Here is a 14,440-nt window from a genome sequence, read left to right as displayed (position 1 = left end):
TTCTAAACAGCACAGCAAGAGACTGAGATGAGGGTAAACTGCTGATTGGCTGTAGGGAATATTAACAAGGAATGGGAAGGAAACATATATAGATATAATTATCTATTAACAGTGTATACGTGTTGAATATATTAACCTATAATCCGATATACATCCTAAATAACCTAAATCAGCTTTGTATTGTTATTAAGGCTAAATGTGCTATTCTGAATTCACTCAGGAAGACTCCTGGGAGTGTACAGCTGACATACAGCTGACATTTAAATATGCAATAGGCATTGGAGTCCACTACACATGCCATTGTTTCCCCTCCTGTTTTATGTCTGTACTTTGTTATTTATCTAAAGAAGAATTAAAACTTATTCAGGACTGAATTTTCTGGGGTGGCCTCAAAAAACCTGGAGGGACCTGCCCAGACCTCAGCTTTAAGGTCACAAAACGGAGAAGTGGCCGGAGCCAGTTCAAAGGGAACTGCTCAGGGATGTGGAAAATCAAAGGTGGGAAATCCCTGGGAAAGCCCAAAGCTGAACCAGAGCCTGCAGAGCTCCTGCCCCACCAGGGCTCCTCCAACACTCCTGCCTGGAGCCTGCAGCTCATCCCAGGTGCCCCAAACCTTTGCAGACCCCAGTTCAGCCCCTCAGGTGTTCACAGCCCCCAATTCCACCCCCCCTCCGGGTGTTCACAGCCCCTCTCCAGCCCAGCTGAGCCGCAGGGCCTGGGGTGAAGCTTCAGCTGCTCGGGGGTCTCAGGCTGCTCGGGGGTCTCAGCTGCTCGAGCTGGCCCCAGCTCACGGCGGCAGCTCGGCTGCTCCTGCCCCAGGAAGGGCCGGGGCCTCTGTGCCTGCATTCCTCCATGGAGCAGATGATGCTCTGCCCCAGGGCGCGAGCCTTGTGCCAGGCTCGTGGGCAACTCTGGGTCACAGAACCACGGAATGGAGGTTGGGAGGCACGGCTGGAGCTCACCTGGCTCAGCAGGGGCCCCTGAGCACACCAGGAGCGTGTCCAGATGGCTTTTGAGGATCCCCAGGGAAGGTGACTCCACCACCTCTCGGGGCAGCCATGCCAGCGCTCGGGCACGTGCAGGGCAAAGTTCTTCCCCTGCTCAGGTGGAATTTCCTGTGTTCCAGTTTCTTCCCATTACCTCTGGTCCTGTTGCTTGGCCCCGATACCTCCAGGCATTTTATAAACTATATATCCATATATATATATATAAAATATATAGATATTGCCTCTATCTATACCCATCTCTTCCCCATGCCCCAGCTCCCACAGCCTTTCCTCACAGGAGCTTCTCCATCCCCTCATCATCCTCACAGCCCTGCACAGGCCCCAGGCCAGGAGCTCCAGCTCTGCTCCAGAGGAGCCCAGAATTGGACACAGCACTCCAGGACTGAGGAAGGGCCAGGATCAGCTCCTGCCCCCCCCCCCCCCCCCCCGCCCCAGTTCAGCTCCTGTGGCTCATTTAACACTTGAGGTTTGCTCCAGGCACTTCCTGGGTTGGGGTTTACTTTTGTTTCCATCAGATTTGTGCAGTCTCACACCATGGCAGGTCTGAGAACAGAGAATCTGGATCCTTCCTGAGCAGCATCTGCCAGCAATGAGCCACCAAGTTACCGGACAATTCCCAGAAGAGAACTGGTAGCTCCTGACTCTCAGCCCCAGGGATTTTCTGTCTCAAGATGATTCTCACAGGTTCTAGTGTGACTGGAAACCACTGGGACATCAGCCAAGCCAAGGCTTAACTCCTGCTGTGGCAGGACAGGGCCTTAATCCTCATCTCAATGTCCCCACGTTTGTCACAGACTTCACTGGAAGCCAAGAGGAAGCAGCAGCAGGGGCTGACTCCAGCTTCCTTCAGACCAGAGCTCACATTTTTCCAAGTATTGGATTTTAGGTGCAATCGTGATTCAAAAAATAAAAACTAATGGAGATTTAAGTGAGATAGTAAATTATTTTTTCCTGTAATTTCAGTGTTAGTGACAGCCACTGTTGTAGAGCTGCCTTTCAAAGAGGTGGCATTAGGAATTGCCTTTGGGAAGGGAGATACATTCAGATCCACTGAAGATACATTGTTCAGCACTGGGGTAAATCCATGCCTTGGTTTTGGCTCCATCCAAACTGGAACAGCATTTACAAACTGAAAGCAGCATTTACAAAGCCAAAAATTTAACTTTGTTTTGAAAGTTTATTGGATCATCTTGACACAAAATCATTACAGCAGCTTGTGGTATGTTGTTTTCTTTTTCTTTTTTTTTTTTTCCAGGGAATGTTGATAGCAAATAAATTTGTGAATGTAACACATCATACAGTTTCAAAATTCTAGAATCACTGCACAGGATTCTGTAAGAGACTCTACATGCTAAAGTGACAGTTTTCATCCATGAATTAAAAAACCCAAACACTAATTGAGGAACATTATCCTTTAAGACAATTTTAATATGTTCAGTTTCTAATACACAACTGGCTAACCAAGGGAGGCTGACCAAAACCAAACCCTCCACGTCCTGGCAGCACGGTCAGACACAGAACTGGGCCTGGCAAGGAACCCAGAGCACCAGAGCAGAGCCTTTGCCAAAATACCTCCTGTGGGAAGAGTGTAAAGAGCACAAGACACGCATAAAGTACAGGACATCACCCAAGGGATAAGATCAACACTTCATCCTGCTCCCTGTGTAGGGGTTTGGTGTTTTAGGAGTGGTGGTGGTTCTGGAGACGTGCAGACCCAGCCAGCTCCTCCCTGGGCACCTTTTTGGAGCAATCAGCTGCTCCTGACCTGCCTCGAAGCAAAACTGTTCCATGGAGTTTTACTCACTGGGTGAGGAACAGTGAGGAAAGAAATGGAGCACAGGGGGAATAAAAAATATGTTGAAAGCAAGGGTTGGAGAAGGACATCAGCTGAGCATCTTGGCAAGACACCATGACATCCCTTTCCTATCAGTGACTCCACAAGATTCCTGTAGTGCAGAGTGGGCACTTCCCAGACTCTCCTTCCCTCTAAAGCAACAGTTACAGTCCCAAATCTGCAGCTCCTCAGCGCCCTCCCCATCCTGCAGCCTGGCAGGGAGAGCAGCTCCCCATGACCCTGTCCTGCACCCTGCCAGGAGAGGGGACCCTCACTCCATCCCCTCCTGCACCCTGGCAGGGAGAGCTCTGCCACAGGGACCCAGGGGCACTTGTGCTGCTACATCTGCTCTCATTGCTGCAAGGGCAGGACCAAGGGACACTGAGGGGACACAGACACAATGACCCTGCTGGTTCCAGAGTCCAGAGGGAGGACATGGACCTGCACACAAGGGGCTGCACCGTGGCTCTTTCTCTAGCCTGCTAATGGTCAAACCTCAGCTGGTGAGCAAAAGGATAAAAAAGCAGGAACAGACCCCTTTGGATTTCCAGTTTCTTGCTATAGCTTAACTGTTTAGGAATGTGAAATTGAAGTGGACTCATAGAGCACATCAGCAGAGACAGCTCAAAGGGGAGAGGCCTGACAGACTGTGTGTGGGGCAGCTGAGGGGAGCACAGACCCAAACAGTAACACTTTCAGCCCATTTCACCCTTCCACACTCTTCCAGCTGTCACTAAAAGAAGGTTAAGGCTCAAGGCAACTACTATAAACAGAAACTCAAACACCCCAGTTCTCACAGGGCTCCTTTGGATTAGCTCAAGGAGATGGAGGATGTTTATATGCTGATCACAATAGATCTTGAGATAATAATAAATCATATATATATATAAAAAAAACAAAAAAGAGGCCTTCTGGTCCAGCACCAGCCTCTGCTAGAAATATACATCAACTACAGCAGCCCTGAAGACATATTTCATGGCTAAGGATTAAGTCAACCTTCCCTGGCATATGGACAAGCAACAAACTGTGCTACTGTTGATAAAGTCCTGCTCAGTCCCCATCCCACACAGATGAAGGTCATGGGATCATCATGAGCTGCTGAATAAATAGTGCCCGGCCCTCCCTCCCTCCCTCCTCCCCTCCCCTCCTCCAGTCATGTCACCAGGATCTCTTTGGGCTAGAAAGGGTTAACACCACAGTTCATAAAAAGTTCTGAAAATAAAAAGGTAACATACAGCCTTAAAGTGTCTAAACTGCAACCAATGGTGGAGTTAACTGAAAGCACGTGCCCCAGGGTAGTACATGCGTACGAGGGAGAAACTTAACACTTGGGTCTGCTCGTCTTTACACGTTGGGTGTGTTTCTTGTCGTTGGAATATTGTATAAGGAATATTCAGCACTTGGACAATGTCTCTTTCATCTCATCCAACAAGTTGCTAAGCAGGGTAGAATCATTACATTTCCCATCTATGGATACAGAGTTCTCTCCCTTAGAAAGGAAAAAAAAAAAAAAGAAAAAAAAGAAAAAAATCCATTAGCTCCTCTTCTGAGTGGGGATAAATGTGTTCCCAGGCAAACTCAGGGACTGCAAAGAGGCAGAGGAAGGCAGGGAAGGCTCCAGGTTTAGCTTCTCTCAGGGGTCACAATGCTCTCACCTTTTTTACCAGTAGGCAGACGTGATGGCCTTGGATAGAACGGCTGTACATGGATGCACACGAATCAACGCGTTCCACAACTGCAGAGAAACAGCAATTTCATTTCATTCCATTCCATTCAATTTTAATTCAAGCCTTCCCCTGGAGAGCAACCATTGCTCTGCCTGGCCTCGAGGAACAGAGGCTTCTACAGAGGGGAGGAGGAAGTCAGGGTTAAGATGTGCCTGGCTCCTCCTGGCTTCTCTCTGGGACATTTCACAATAACGAGGTGAGTCATTTGTATCCTAAGCCACAAATGTTCTGTGGCAAAAACACTGCTCAGAATGCAGATTCCTTCCCCAGAAATACTTCCAGTGAGGCAATGTCTAATGCAAACACCAGAGCATGATGAAACAGTCAGTTGTTTTAGTTCAGCCAGTGCTTCTGTTTCAGTTAATAAACCCAAACCTGAATAGCTGGGGCTCTCCCTCACTGAAACAAAGCACTGGGGAAGGAGTCTGAAGCCCTGCAGATCAAACCCACTCTCCAGAGAACAGCTACAGCCTGAACTCCACACCAGCTGCTCCCATGATACCTGTCACATGCCTCACTGGGCTGCAGGAATTCCGGAGGGACACAAGGAGAATTCATTTTGAAGAACACTGCATGCTTTGAGTGTTGCAAAACTGGAGAAAACTCTCCCAAATGTATTTAATGTGGACATCACCTGCTCCTGTGATTGCTGAGCCCATGGAGTGTTGTGCTCACCAAGCACAGCAGAGATTTTAGAATATGGAGTTCGGCATAAAGGAAGACTCACCTGAAAAATGATGATGAAAACAGATCTTTGCCAGCAGATGTTGGAAAGAAATGCTAATTCCATCTACTTTAATAGAACTCATGTGCAGATCTCCAGACTCCAGGAGCTTGGCAAAAGCATCACTGCAGAACAGGAAGGAAAGTAAATGTTTTGTTAAAAATGCAAGTGAAATCTGTCCCATCAGTGCTATGAAACATGTCAGGACACAGAAGTTGAAGTGCTACCAAGGTCTAGGAAAATGGGTTATACAGCAAATATGGAAACCACACTCCAGAGTCCACTGGAGCAACTTGTGCCCTCTTGCTGCCAGAGCTGCCTCTGCCAGCCTGCAGGGCACAGAGCTCCCTCTGCAGAGCCATTTGGAATAGGACACTGCACACATTTGAACAGTCACCCCTTCCAGACACTGCCCAAGCCCCCAGGAGCAGACAGAGCTCAGCCTGCCAGGGCCAGCACAGGCACTCACCTGTAGCAAGGCGTCGTGATCAAGTATGAAGCACAACTGAAGTGCAATTTGAAATCTAGTTTTTCATGGGTTGAACCTTCATCATTCTGCAACAGGGCAAAGGAGAGCAGATGAGTGGGAACCCTGAGGCAGCAAGAGGAGCCACCCCCACCCAGCACACAAGCACCAGCAAGGAGCTGAGGGTTGAGTGCCCTCTGAAATAGCCTGGCTGGGCCTGAAGGATCAGTCTGACAACCATCCCACCACAGCAGCATCCCACGCACAGATTTGGGCAGCTGGGTTGATACATGCACCTACAACAGGGAAGGGACACACCAGGCTGTGGTTCTGCCTGCACTCTGCTGAAACAAACTGAGCAGACTGAGTTTAAACTAACACTGGAGATGTGGTTTTACAGTTCATTATTTCCCAAGCAAAATAAGAAATTAATAGTTCCCAGATTTTTAGGTACTAAAATAGGACTAGCATGCTATTTTTAAGAAACCCTTGAAATAGAGATAATAGCTGACTCAGAAGTAGCCACAACTGTCTCCATTAATTTCCTTTGAGCTGCTCATGCAGCTCTTTCATTAATAACTGTACTGAAATAACATCAGAGACCCACACAGTCTTATCCAGCTCAATACCTATTAAACAGTGCTTTCTGCTGGGTGTGGGTGTCCACTCTTAATAATGCATTTAATTCTTATTTTTCCTTTTCCAGCCTTGTACCAGGCTGCAGTGTCCCAGCGAGATGAGAAGGAGCAGAGCCTGGTTCCCTCTCTCCCCTCCCTAGCAGATCAGTGTGATTTTCTAGCTGACAGAGTGGCACATGTGCCAGGCTGCCTTGCTCACACACTGCAGGAATGACAATCTAGGACGTGCTGACGCAGGATTGGAGGCACTCTTTGCACAAGATGTCATGTGAAAATGTTCCTCACAGAATGGGCTGGTGCTGCAGAGATGAAATGATGCCTAAAAAAGCTCGAGAGCAGAGCTTCCCACCCCAGTCTGGCTCCTTGATGCAGTTCCCAAGGAAGCAGAGGCAGTTGAGAGCTGCACTTACTTTGACTATAAAGGACAGTGTTCCTTTTAACTTCTGAGCCATAACAATACTCTGAAGTGTAAACACAAACTGGGCTTCATTAGAGATTCCTATTGTGAAGAGAGGAGAGGGAAAAGTCAGGTCAGAACATGGTTTCTAGATCTAAGTAATGGTTAGCATAAACTGACTCATGTGCAGACTATTTTTGAACCAAGTTGGAAATTCTTTGGGTTGGAAGAGTTCTACACACAGCTGCTGTGGTGAGTCAACACTGTTACAGCACTTGGGTCTCTCAGAAGCAGCAATGGAAGCTGGCATTTGGTGGAGGTTATTGAGCAAGTGCCTGGGCAAAGTGTCACATATTTAAACTATTTGCATAACTGGAATTATATTATAAAAATTTCAGAGTAGCTTTCCGAGCTAATTTGAATTCTAACGTTTTTATGTTTTCCTTTTAATATACAAGTCTGTGTCAAGAACTGCCTTATACAGATTCAAAACCAAATCAAATAAATATCCCACTGCTTTTCATGGGGGATTGAAGAACACCCCGAGGCCACTCCAGCCCTCTGTGAGCTATTTCAGGATTCAAATTAACTCCTCAGTGAAAGAAGGGAAATTCAGGGAAGTTCACTGATTTGATTGTATTACTGAGCTCTGTACAAAACAGTTATCCTTAATTTCTGTGCTTAATATTTCTGGAGGACTCAGCTCCCCTCCTTGCACATCCTTATCACAAACCTTCACTGCAAAAGGCCTCTGCCATCCAAACAGTTGGGACAAGAACTCCAGAATAAATCCAGACTGGATTCTAACACTTCACAAACCTATTACCTTATTTCATTTTAAGTCTCACAGCAAATACATCATGAATTTTCAATTCCTGTAGTCAAAGATGTGCCAGCCTGCAGGCACCTGGGAAAGGAACTCAGACATTTAGACTCCCAGCCCTAGATTAAGGCTTTGCTCTTGCTCTGCAGAACCACCTGCATTACAGCCATACTGGGAGAAGGCTTATCCTCTCCAGGGAACTGTGGGAAAGCCCAGCAACACCCAGGCAGAGATGTGTTTCTGGAAAACAGCAAGAAGTTCAAGCAGCTCTTCCCACAGGAGGGCAGTGCAGGGCCAGGCACACTCCAAGAGCCCTGTGCAAAGCTGTGCATACCAGGGGGGAGCTGGAAGGGCACGGGTATCCCATCGTGAACTGATGATCCTTCTGGTCGGAGCATTTTAGTGTTGAGAGAGTCCAGGACATTCAGTTCCATGCTCTTAAGGAAGCTAGTGCTTTTGTTCTCAAAGATAACAGACACAGTAACTTGGCTGTCATGCTGGAGGTTTCCTTGAATATCATAGGTCTGCAAATGAAGAGAAAAATGTCATAGGAGAGAGTCAAACTTCAAGGAACAGAACACAGCATGGGGACAAAACCAGGTTAAAAAAGAGTAATCTGGTATAGCTAGAGATTATGGAAACACACTGGTGAACAGCTAAGGATTGGGAAAATATCAACTTAGAAATTAAAGTGGGACACCTAAAGGAAAGGAAATGAAGCCTGGCTTTAGTTCTGCCTTATGGGATTGAAGCAGCTCTTCAGTTATGTGATGGCTACATAAAGTCACTCCACCATGCCCAGGGCAGCCCTCTGAGGAACACAGAGACATTTGGAACCAAAGACCCAAACTCACCATTTTAATGTACGGATTTTCAGCAAGAAGGCGGTAACTGGACATGGGCTGAAAAACGAGAGAAGTCACAGTCACACCCGAACTGATGACTCTGACAAGGGCTGGCACTGTCATTGTCTCCCTCCCCACCAGCTGAGCTCTCCTTGTCCCCAGGCCTGGGCACAGCTACTCACTGGTAGTGGCTCATCCTCTAGTGTCCCATTCTGCACTGACTCCGGGGGCTCCTCCTCGCTGTGATGACTCTTCTTTTTGGATTTCTTTTTATCCTTGGATTTCTCTTCTTTCTCTTTCTTGTGCTTTTTCTTCTTATGCTTGGAGGACTTCTATCAAGAAGAACAAGAAACTACAACAAGCCCTTAAAGAAGCCCTTGATTTCTAGCTATGACCCCTCTACCACACTTCCAACTCCAGACTCTCATTCTCTGCACTTTCCTGGACTGAGCAAAGTTTCCCTTTACTGCAGAATCCAAAAGAGAGCTACCATTCTTGAAATCCCAAAAGTAATTCCATGGGAAGTCCCAGTAACCCTGCTGCCCATACCTTAGCCCAAAGCAGCCTGGAAACAGCACAAGGCTGAATCCCTCCAACTGTTTTGGAAGCTCAGCTTTAACTGGGACCTGTCCCTTGGCTCAGGAACAACCAAACCTCTGACCATGAGGTGTTCACAGCTCCTCAAGAATGCAACGTTTGCAGGTGGTCACTGCACTGAACAGATGCTGTTGGTAAATCCTGTGTGCTACTTTTTAAGGAATTTGAGGCAGCAAGAGAATATGGCTGAAGGGTAGAACCAGAGAATTATGAAGGCTGGAAAAGATCTTTAAGACCATCAGGTCCAACCATCAGCCCAGCTCCACCACATCCACCACTAAACCATGTCCCCAAGTGCCACATCCACAGGTTTTCTGAACACTTCCAGGGACACTGACTCCACCACTGTCCTGGGTAGCCTGTTCCAATGCCTGACAATCCCTTCCATCAAAAAAAAAAAAATTGTCTCTTTCCTAATATCTCATCTAAGCCTCCTCTGGTGTAGCTTGAGGCAATTTCCTCTTAACTTGAACCACTTACCTTTCCTTCATCCTCCTCCTCTTCATCTTGCTCTTCCCTTTCTTTTTTTACCTCTTGGGATTCAGCCACCACAGCAGTGCCCACTCCAGGCTCGCTCTGAGGAGATGAGCAGAAGGATTCTGACACTAATGGAAAGCAGCTGGAACAACCCAATCCCACACCAAAAGAAACTCAACACTGACAACTCCTCACAACTGTTATTTCAGAAATGACATTAGGCTAACATGGTATCAAGGCTTTCATTTTATGCCTCTGAAAACCAGCAAATATGATCACCTGAGGACACGACTCAAAAGATTTCCTCCAAGAAATCCATCCTCTTATATTCCTTGCCTCTTCTCTAGGATTTCCCATCAAAATTCATGAGAATTTTTCTTTCACACTCTGTCTCTCATGTCTATAAATGTTGCTGGAGTCTACCTCATACTGGGAAATAAAACCATACAACTGTATAACATTACACTCATCAATAACAAAATCAACCAAGCCTGCAACTGCATCTGTATTTCTATTTCTATTCTTGATCACATAGAATGAGCCTGAAGTCTCCCATTACAGTTTTCTCTGAATTGGGCTGACACAATATCTCTGCTCCCCAACAGGAAGTTGAGGAGATGAAGCTGATGTTTCCCTCTGTGCTGCAGCATGACACAGCACAGCTCACAGGCAAGAAATAACCAGAGAAGTTTCCTCTGATGGGGGAAGATTCCTACCTGTGGCTGGAGTGTGGGAGCAGCTGGTGGAGCAGTGGAAAGCCAGAAATCCAAGTCTTCCCCCTGAATTTCAGGCAGAAAAAAACCCATTATAATTATTTGTATATCTTTCTTAAAAATCAAATTAAAAATGCAATAACAATAACAAAATACAGTAAGAACAACAAAAGAAAACCAAACCAAAAAGATCACAGGGCTGGAACATCTGTCCTATGAGGAAGGGCTGGGAGAGCTGGGGGTGCTCAGCTGGAGAGGAGAAGGATCCAGGGAGAGCTGAGAGCTCCTTGCAGGGCCTAAAGGGGCTCCAGGAGAGCTGGAGAGGGACTGGGGACAAGGGATGGAGGGACAGGACACAGGGAATGGCTTCCACTGCCAGAGGGCAGGGCTGGATGGGATATTGGGCAGGAATTGTTCCCTGGCAGGGTGGGCAGGGCTGGCACAGGGTGCCCAGAGCAGCTGTGGCTGCCCCTGGATCCCTGGCAGTGTCCCAGGCCAGGTTGGACATTGGGATTGGAGCAGCCTGGGACAGTGGAAGGTGTCCCTGCCATGGCAGGGGTGGCACTGGATGAGCTTAATGTTCCTTTAAACCCAAACCAGTCTGGGTTTCTGTGACTCTACAACAATTAAATCAAAACCTGAAGTTCCCTTGGAATTCAGCACTCCAGAGTGCTCCTCATGCACAGATCTGTGATACACTCAGGAGCAAACACAACAAGAAGCTTCATTTTAGTCTTTGAGCACTTCCAAAGCTGGCCCAGCTGACAGCACCTCCCCACCAGGGCACCCCCAGCATTCCAAGGGCTGCATGCAGAGGGAAAGTCCAGCTCTGCAGGGGGTTAACAGGAGATGCCTCAAATCCTGAGAGCAACTGGCAGCTAATGGCAGGGTTTGAAGGTTCTGGAGTACATGGGAGACAGGATGCAGAACAAGTGACACTCATAACACAAGTTCCAGATATTTAGTTAAGGAGTTCCCCACTTGGAGAACTGACAAAATACCAGCAAACTCAGTTTCCATGTGAGCTCTGGCAGATCTGCTGTGTAGGCTGCAGTAAGCTGAATTCTGCTAACTTAGGAGGCTAAGTAAATGTTATTTTTATTAACAGAAATCTTTAAATACCTGCTGCTACAGTTGTAAAAATTTCAGGAAATAGAGGTTGAATGCATTCAGCTGTTAGAACTGTCAGATGCAACTGTTCCTAAGCAACAAACAAACTCAGCAATAAATAACAGCAGGAGCTAAAATAATGTAAATCTTGGAGAATTACCTTTTTTTCTTCTTCTTCCTCCTCCTCCTCTACCACCTTTTTCTCTTTCTCTTTCTTCTTTCCTTTATCTCTCTCTTTATCTTTATGTTTCTTTTCCTTCTTTTTGGGTTTCTTGCTCTTCTTCTCTACTAGGGGAACTTCTGAGTCTGGTGACTTCAGGGTCTCGACATTCCTGTGTCTCTGCACTGGCAGCTTCTCACTGTCTGCTAAGGGTCTTGAAAAGAAAGAGCCCATTACCTGCTGCAAACAGCCTCCCTCAGCCAGATGACCTGTCCAAGACAAGGTGTGCTTTGTTTCTAGGGAGCTGGGCCCCCAAATCTGAAATCAGCACATATTTCTATACCTGGAGTTTATTTATGCAACTGCAGACACTGCCCTTGTGGGTTAGGAGTCACAGGAAACCATTGGAAGGTGACAGAGCCAAGGTGCTGCTGTTTAACCCTTAGAGGTGCCAGCCAGAGGCCTGCAGGCTGAGGAACACCCACAGAGGAACAGCTCCATGGAGTGCTACAGTGTTTCCATGGAATCCCTCTCCAAGGAAAAGCAAGGATGTGGAACAGCATTTCCAACAGAGTGGAAATTTGAGCAGTGGAATGCCAGCATTGCTCCAGCAGCCCTTGAAGGGTGTGGGGTTTGTTGTTCTTGATGAATAGGTCAGTCCAATTGGGAATTATTCTAAGTAATTTTTCTTTTGGAAGTTTGCACTATGAATTTCTACTCTACTATCACATTTTATAAGTTTAAATGTAACTTCAGACACCTGTTTCCAAAAAGCACCAATAGCAGCTCATATTTGCACTGTACCCTAAATCCACTACTAAGGGAAAAAAAAAAAAAAAAATCACAAAAACTTCTCTCATTCTTGTCAAGTATTTCCAGAAATCAGCAAGAATTTCACCAACTTAATCTTCTTCTATTTCTTAGCTTTTATTTAACATTATTTTTCACATCTGCACAGCAAACATCAGTTCAGGAAGATTTCTAAGGGCCTCAACTGCCTCTATTTTTTTGTTTATATTGCAATAAGAACCAGAACCAATTAATTTTTCACTTTCAGACTTTAAGGGAAGACTGAACAGCAAACAAGACTCATCTTTTATTATTTCAGATGCACCTGTACAGGAACAGCATTGGTGCTGAAAGCCAGTGACAAAATAGACTCACAAATGTGAGGGTCTCTGATTTAACAGTTCCACCACCCTTCAAGGACTTGCACTGTCCAAAATCAACCAACCTGACAAAGGTCAACACTCAGGAGATTCTTACCTGGAAGGCTTCCCTGAAACCAGACTGCGTGTGAGCGTGACAGACAGAGCAGTGCAAGCACAGAGAGAGAGAGAGAGGACACAGACATGAGAAACCATGACAGGAGAGCACAGCACTCATGGCACAGGGGAGGGAATGGATGGAACAACCCAACAGTCCTGGATGCCTCCTGGAGCACAGCACCAGGACCTGCTCTGCTGGGTGTGCTCAGCACTGGGGAGAATCACCATGTAGATACAGGGGCTACAGTCAGAAATTCATTTCCTTTCATACATTTGTCACTGCAGACTTTGACTGGCCTTCCAAAAAAGGAAATTTCTGAGAAACTGTTCTATTCACTTTTAAAAAATGCTATGACACTTTTTCACAAGGTACTGAGGGGTCCAAGTCCTGTAAATTTGGAACTGCAAAGAAAGGCACAGACTCTCAAGTATCAGAGGAAGAGAAATCCTACACACACCCACATGGGCCTGGCACAATCTTCCAAACTCTAACAGGAGGCATCCCCGGACCACAAATCAGCAGTTATTTTTAGCATGGTGCTTTTGTAAAAAAACAACTGAAAAATAATTCAAACCAATCTCCATGTGCAATACTGAACAGCCCAGTGCTCATGGCCATGTGGGTGCAGGGGCTGGAGCCTGGCACTGGCACAGGTGTGACCTGCAGCTCAGTCACATCACAACACAGCACTGGGACCACACTGAAGGGCACAGGGCAGTGGGGTGGGACAGCCTGGGTGTCACTGGTCAATGATCATAACACAGGCTTGCCATGGACACACAGGTCTGAGGGGACAGATGGACACAGGTCACACTCTGCCAACACAGGGCACTGGGACACCCAAACCTCAGAGGAACCCACATCTGATGCAGTGACCCTGTCTCTGCTTCCAGACTCCTTCAGTCACACTCACACTATGTTTAGTGACACCTCTGCCCCTCCCAAACCTCTCATGCTCAGGAGTTGAGATTTTATCATCCAAACTGCAGTGGGAGCCAAAGCTGGATGAGCACCTGAGGTTTCCTCAAAGCCATGGGCAGAGACTTCAGCCTCTTCCCCTCTGTCCTGTAGTGCCTTTGCCTGCTCAGCCCCAGCCCTGCCCTCAGGCATTCCCTCAGCAGTGAACTCACACACAAAACTACCACTTACTTATCCAGATCTATGTCGAGTGCCTTATAGGGATCATTGGGATCTTTGTCATCTTCATCACTGGGCAAAGCATTCTGCAGGAGAGATAGAGAGACATCCACTGAGGCAGCAAATCACTGGCAATTTTCAAACTCAAGCTTCACACCACCCAAATGATTTTTTTTTTTCAGCCTGTGAACCCTGCACCAGGCCAGCTGCAGTCAGCACAGTAAGTTATAGAACAATGCTCTTCAATGCAGCATCCAGTTTCAGGATTAATTTAGAACAGAAACCCCTTCTTCATAAACAGCAGGAATTGAATTGCTGCTGTTCAGTTTTGATTAAAGGAAATTTTAGAAACAAATACAGATGACATCATTAGCATCTGCAATTAATTATCAGCTGCAAAGCTGCTGACTAGACAGCAAGTTACTGTCAAAGTGAAGCAGCAGAGCATAATAAATGCTATTTGGACAGTGTTACTTTTAGAGCAGGGATGAATATTGTTTTGTTGGTTTTGATTTT

At 46.6% G+C, this 14,440-nt stretch overlaps 1 protein-coding gene and 1 long non-coding RNA gene across 4 annotated transcripts in view; one reads left to right on the top strand and one right to left on the bottom strand.

The window, feature by feature from the left end:
• The first annotated feature begins 1,427 nt into the window (after positions 1 to 1,427).
• Positions 1,428 to 3,208, top strand: LOC148221208 (uncharacterized). Its single transcript, XR_015808516.1, has 2 exons — positions 1,428 to 1,473; positions 1,549 to 3,208. It is a non-coding gene; the product is annotated as an uncharacterized LOC148221208 (long non-coding RNA).
• AP3D1 (adaptor related protein complex 3 subunit delta 1) overlaps positions 2,165 to 14,440 on the bottom strand; it is a 42,683-nt gene continuing 30,407 nt past the window's right edge. The window contains exons 21-33 of one of the 3 annotated variants that reach the window (XM_088179209.1): positions 13,937 to 14,010; positions 12,785 to 12,808; positions 11,519 to 11,732; positions 10,252 to 10,314; positions 9,539 to 9,634; positions 8,644 to 8,793; positions 8,471 to 8,518; positions 7,951 to 8,140; positions 6,807 to 6,895; positions 5,762 to 5,847; positions 5,296 to 5,417; positions 4,497 to 4,576; positions 2,165 to 4,330 (exon numbers count right to left, since the gene is read on the bottom strand). In XM_088179209.1, coding sequence (XP_088035335.1) covers positions 4,235 to 4,330; positions 4,497 to 4,576; positions 5,296 to 5,417; positions 5,762 to 5,847; positions 6,807 to 6,895; positions 7,951 to 8,140; positions 8,471 to 8,518; positions 8,644 to 8,793; positions 9,539 to 9,634; positions 10,252 to 10,314; positions 11,519 to 11,732; positions 12,785 to 12,808; positions 13,937 to 14,010 — 1,332 coding nt within the window. In that variant the 3' untranslated portion in view covers positions 2,165 to 4,234. The remainder of the gene's footprint in view (positions 4,331 to 4,496; positions 4,577 to 5,295; positions 5,418 to 5,761; positions 5,848 to 6,806; positions 6,896 to 7,950; positions 8,141 to 8,470; positions 8,519 to 8,643; positions 8,794 to 9,538; positions 9,635 to 10,251; positions 10,315 to 11,518; positions 11,733 to 12,784; positions 12,809 to 13,936; positions 14,011 to 14,440) is intronic. The other 2 variants (XM_088179210.1, XM_014884392.2) reach the window with 2 other exon arrangements.

This window comes from Sturnus vulgaris, chromosome 26 (assembly GCF_052056855.1).
Source record: "Sturnus vulgaris isolate bStuVul1 chromosome 26, bStuVul1.hap1, whole genome shotgun sequence".
Lineage (NCBI taxonomy): Eukaryota > Metazoa > Chordata > Aves > Passeriformes > Sturnidae > Sturnus > Sturnus vulgaris.
The sequence above is the reverse complement of the archived record's forward strand: the minus strand, read 5'-3'. Positions and strand labels throughout refer to the sequence as shown.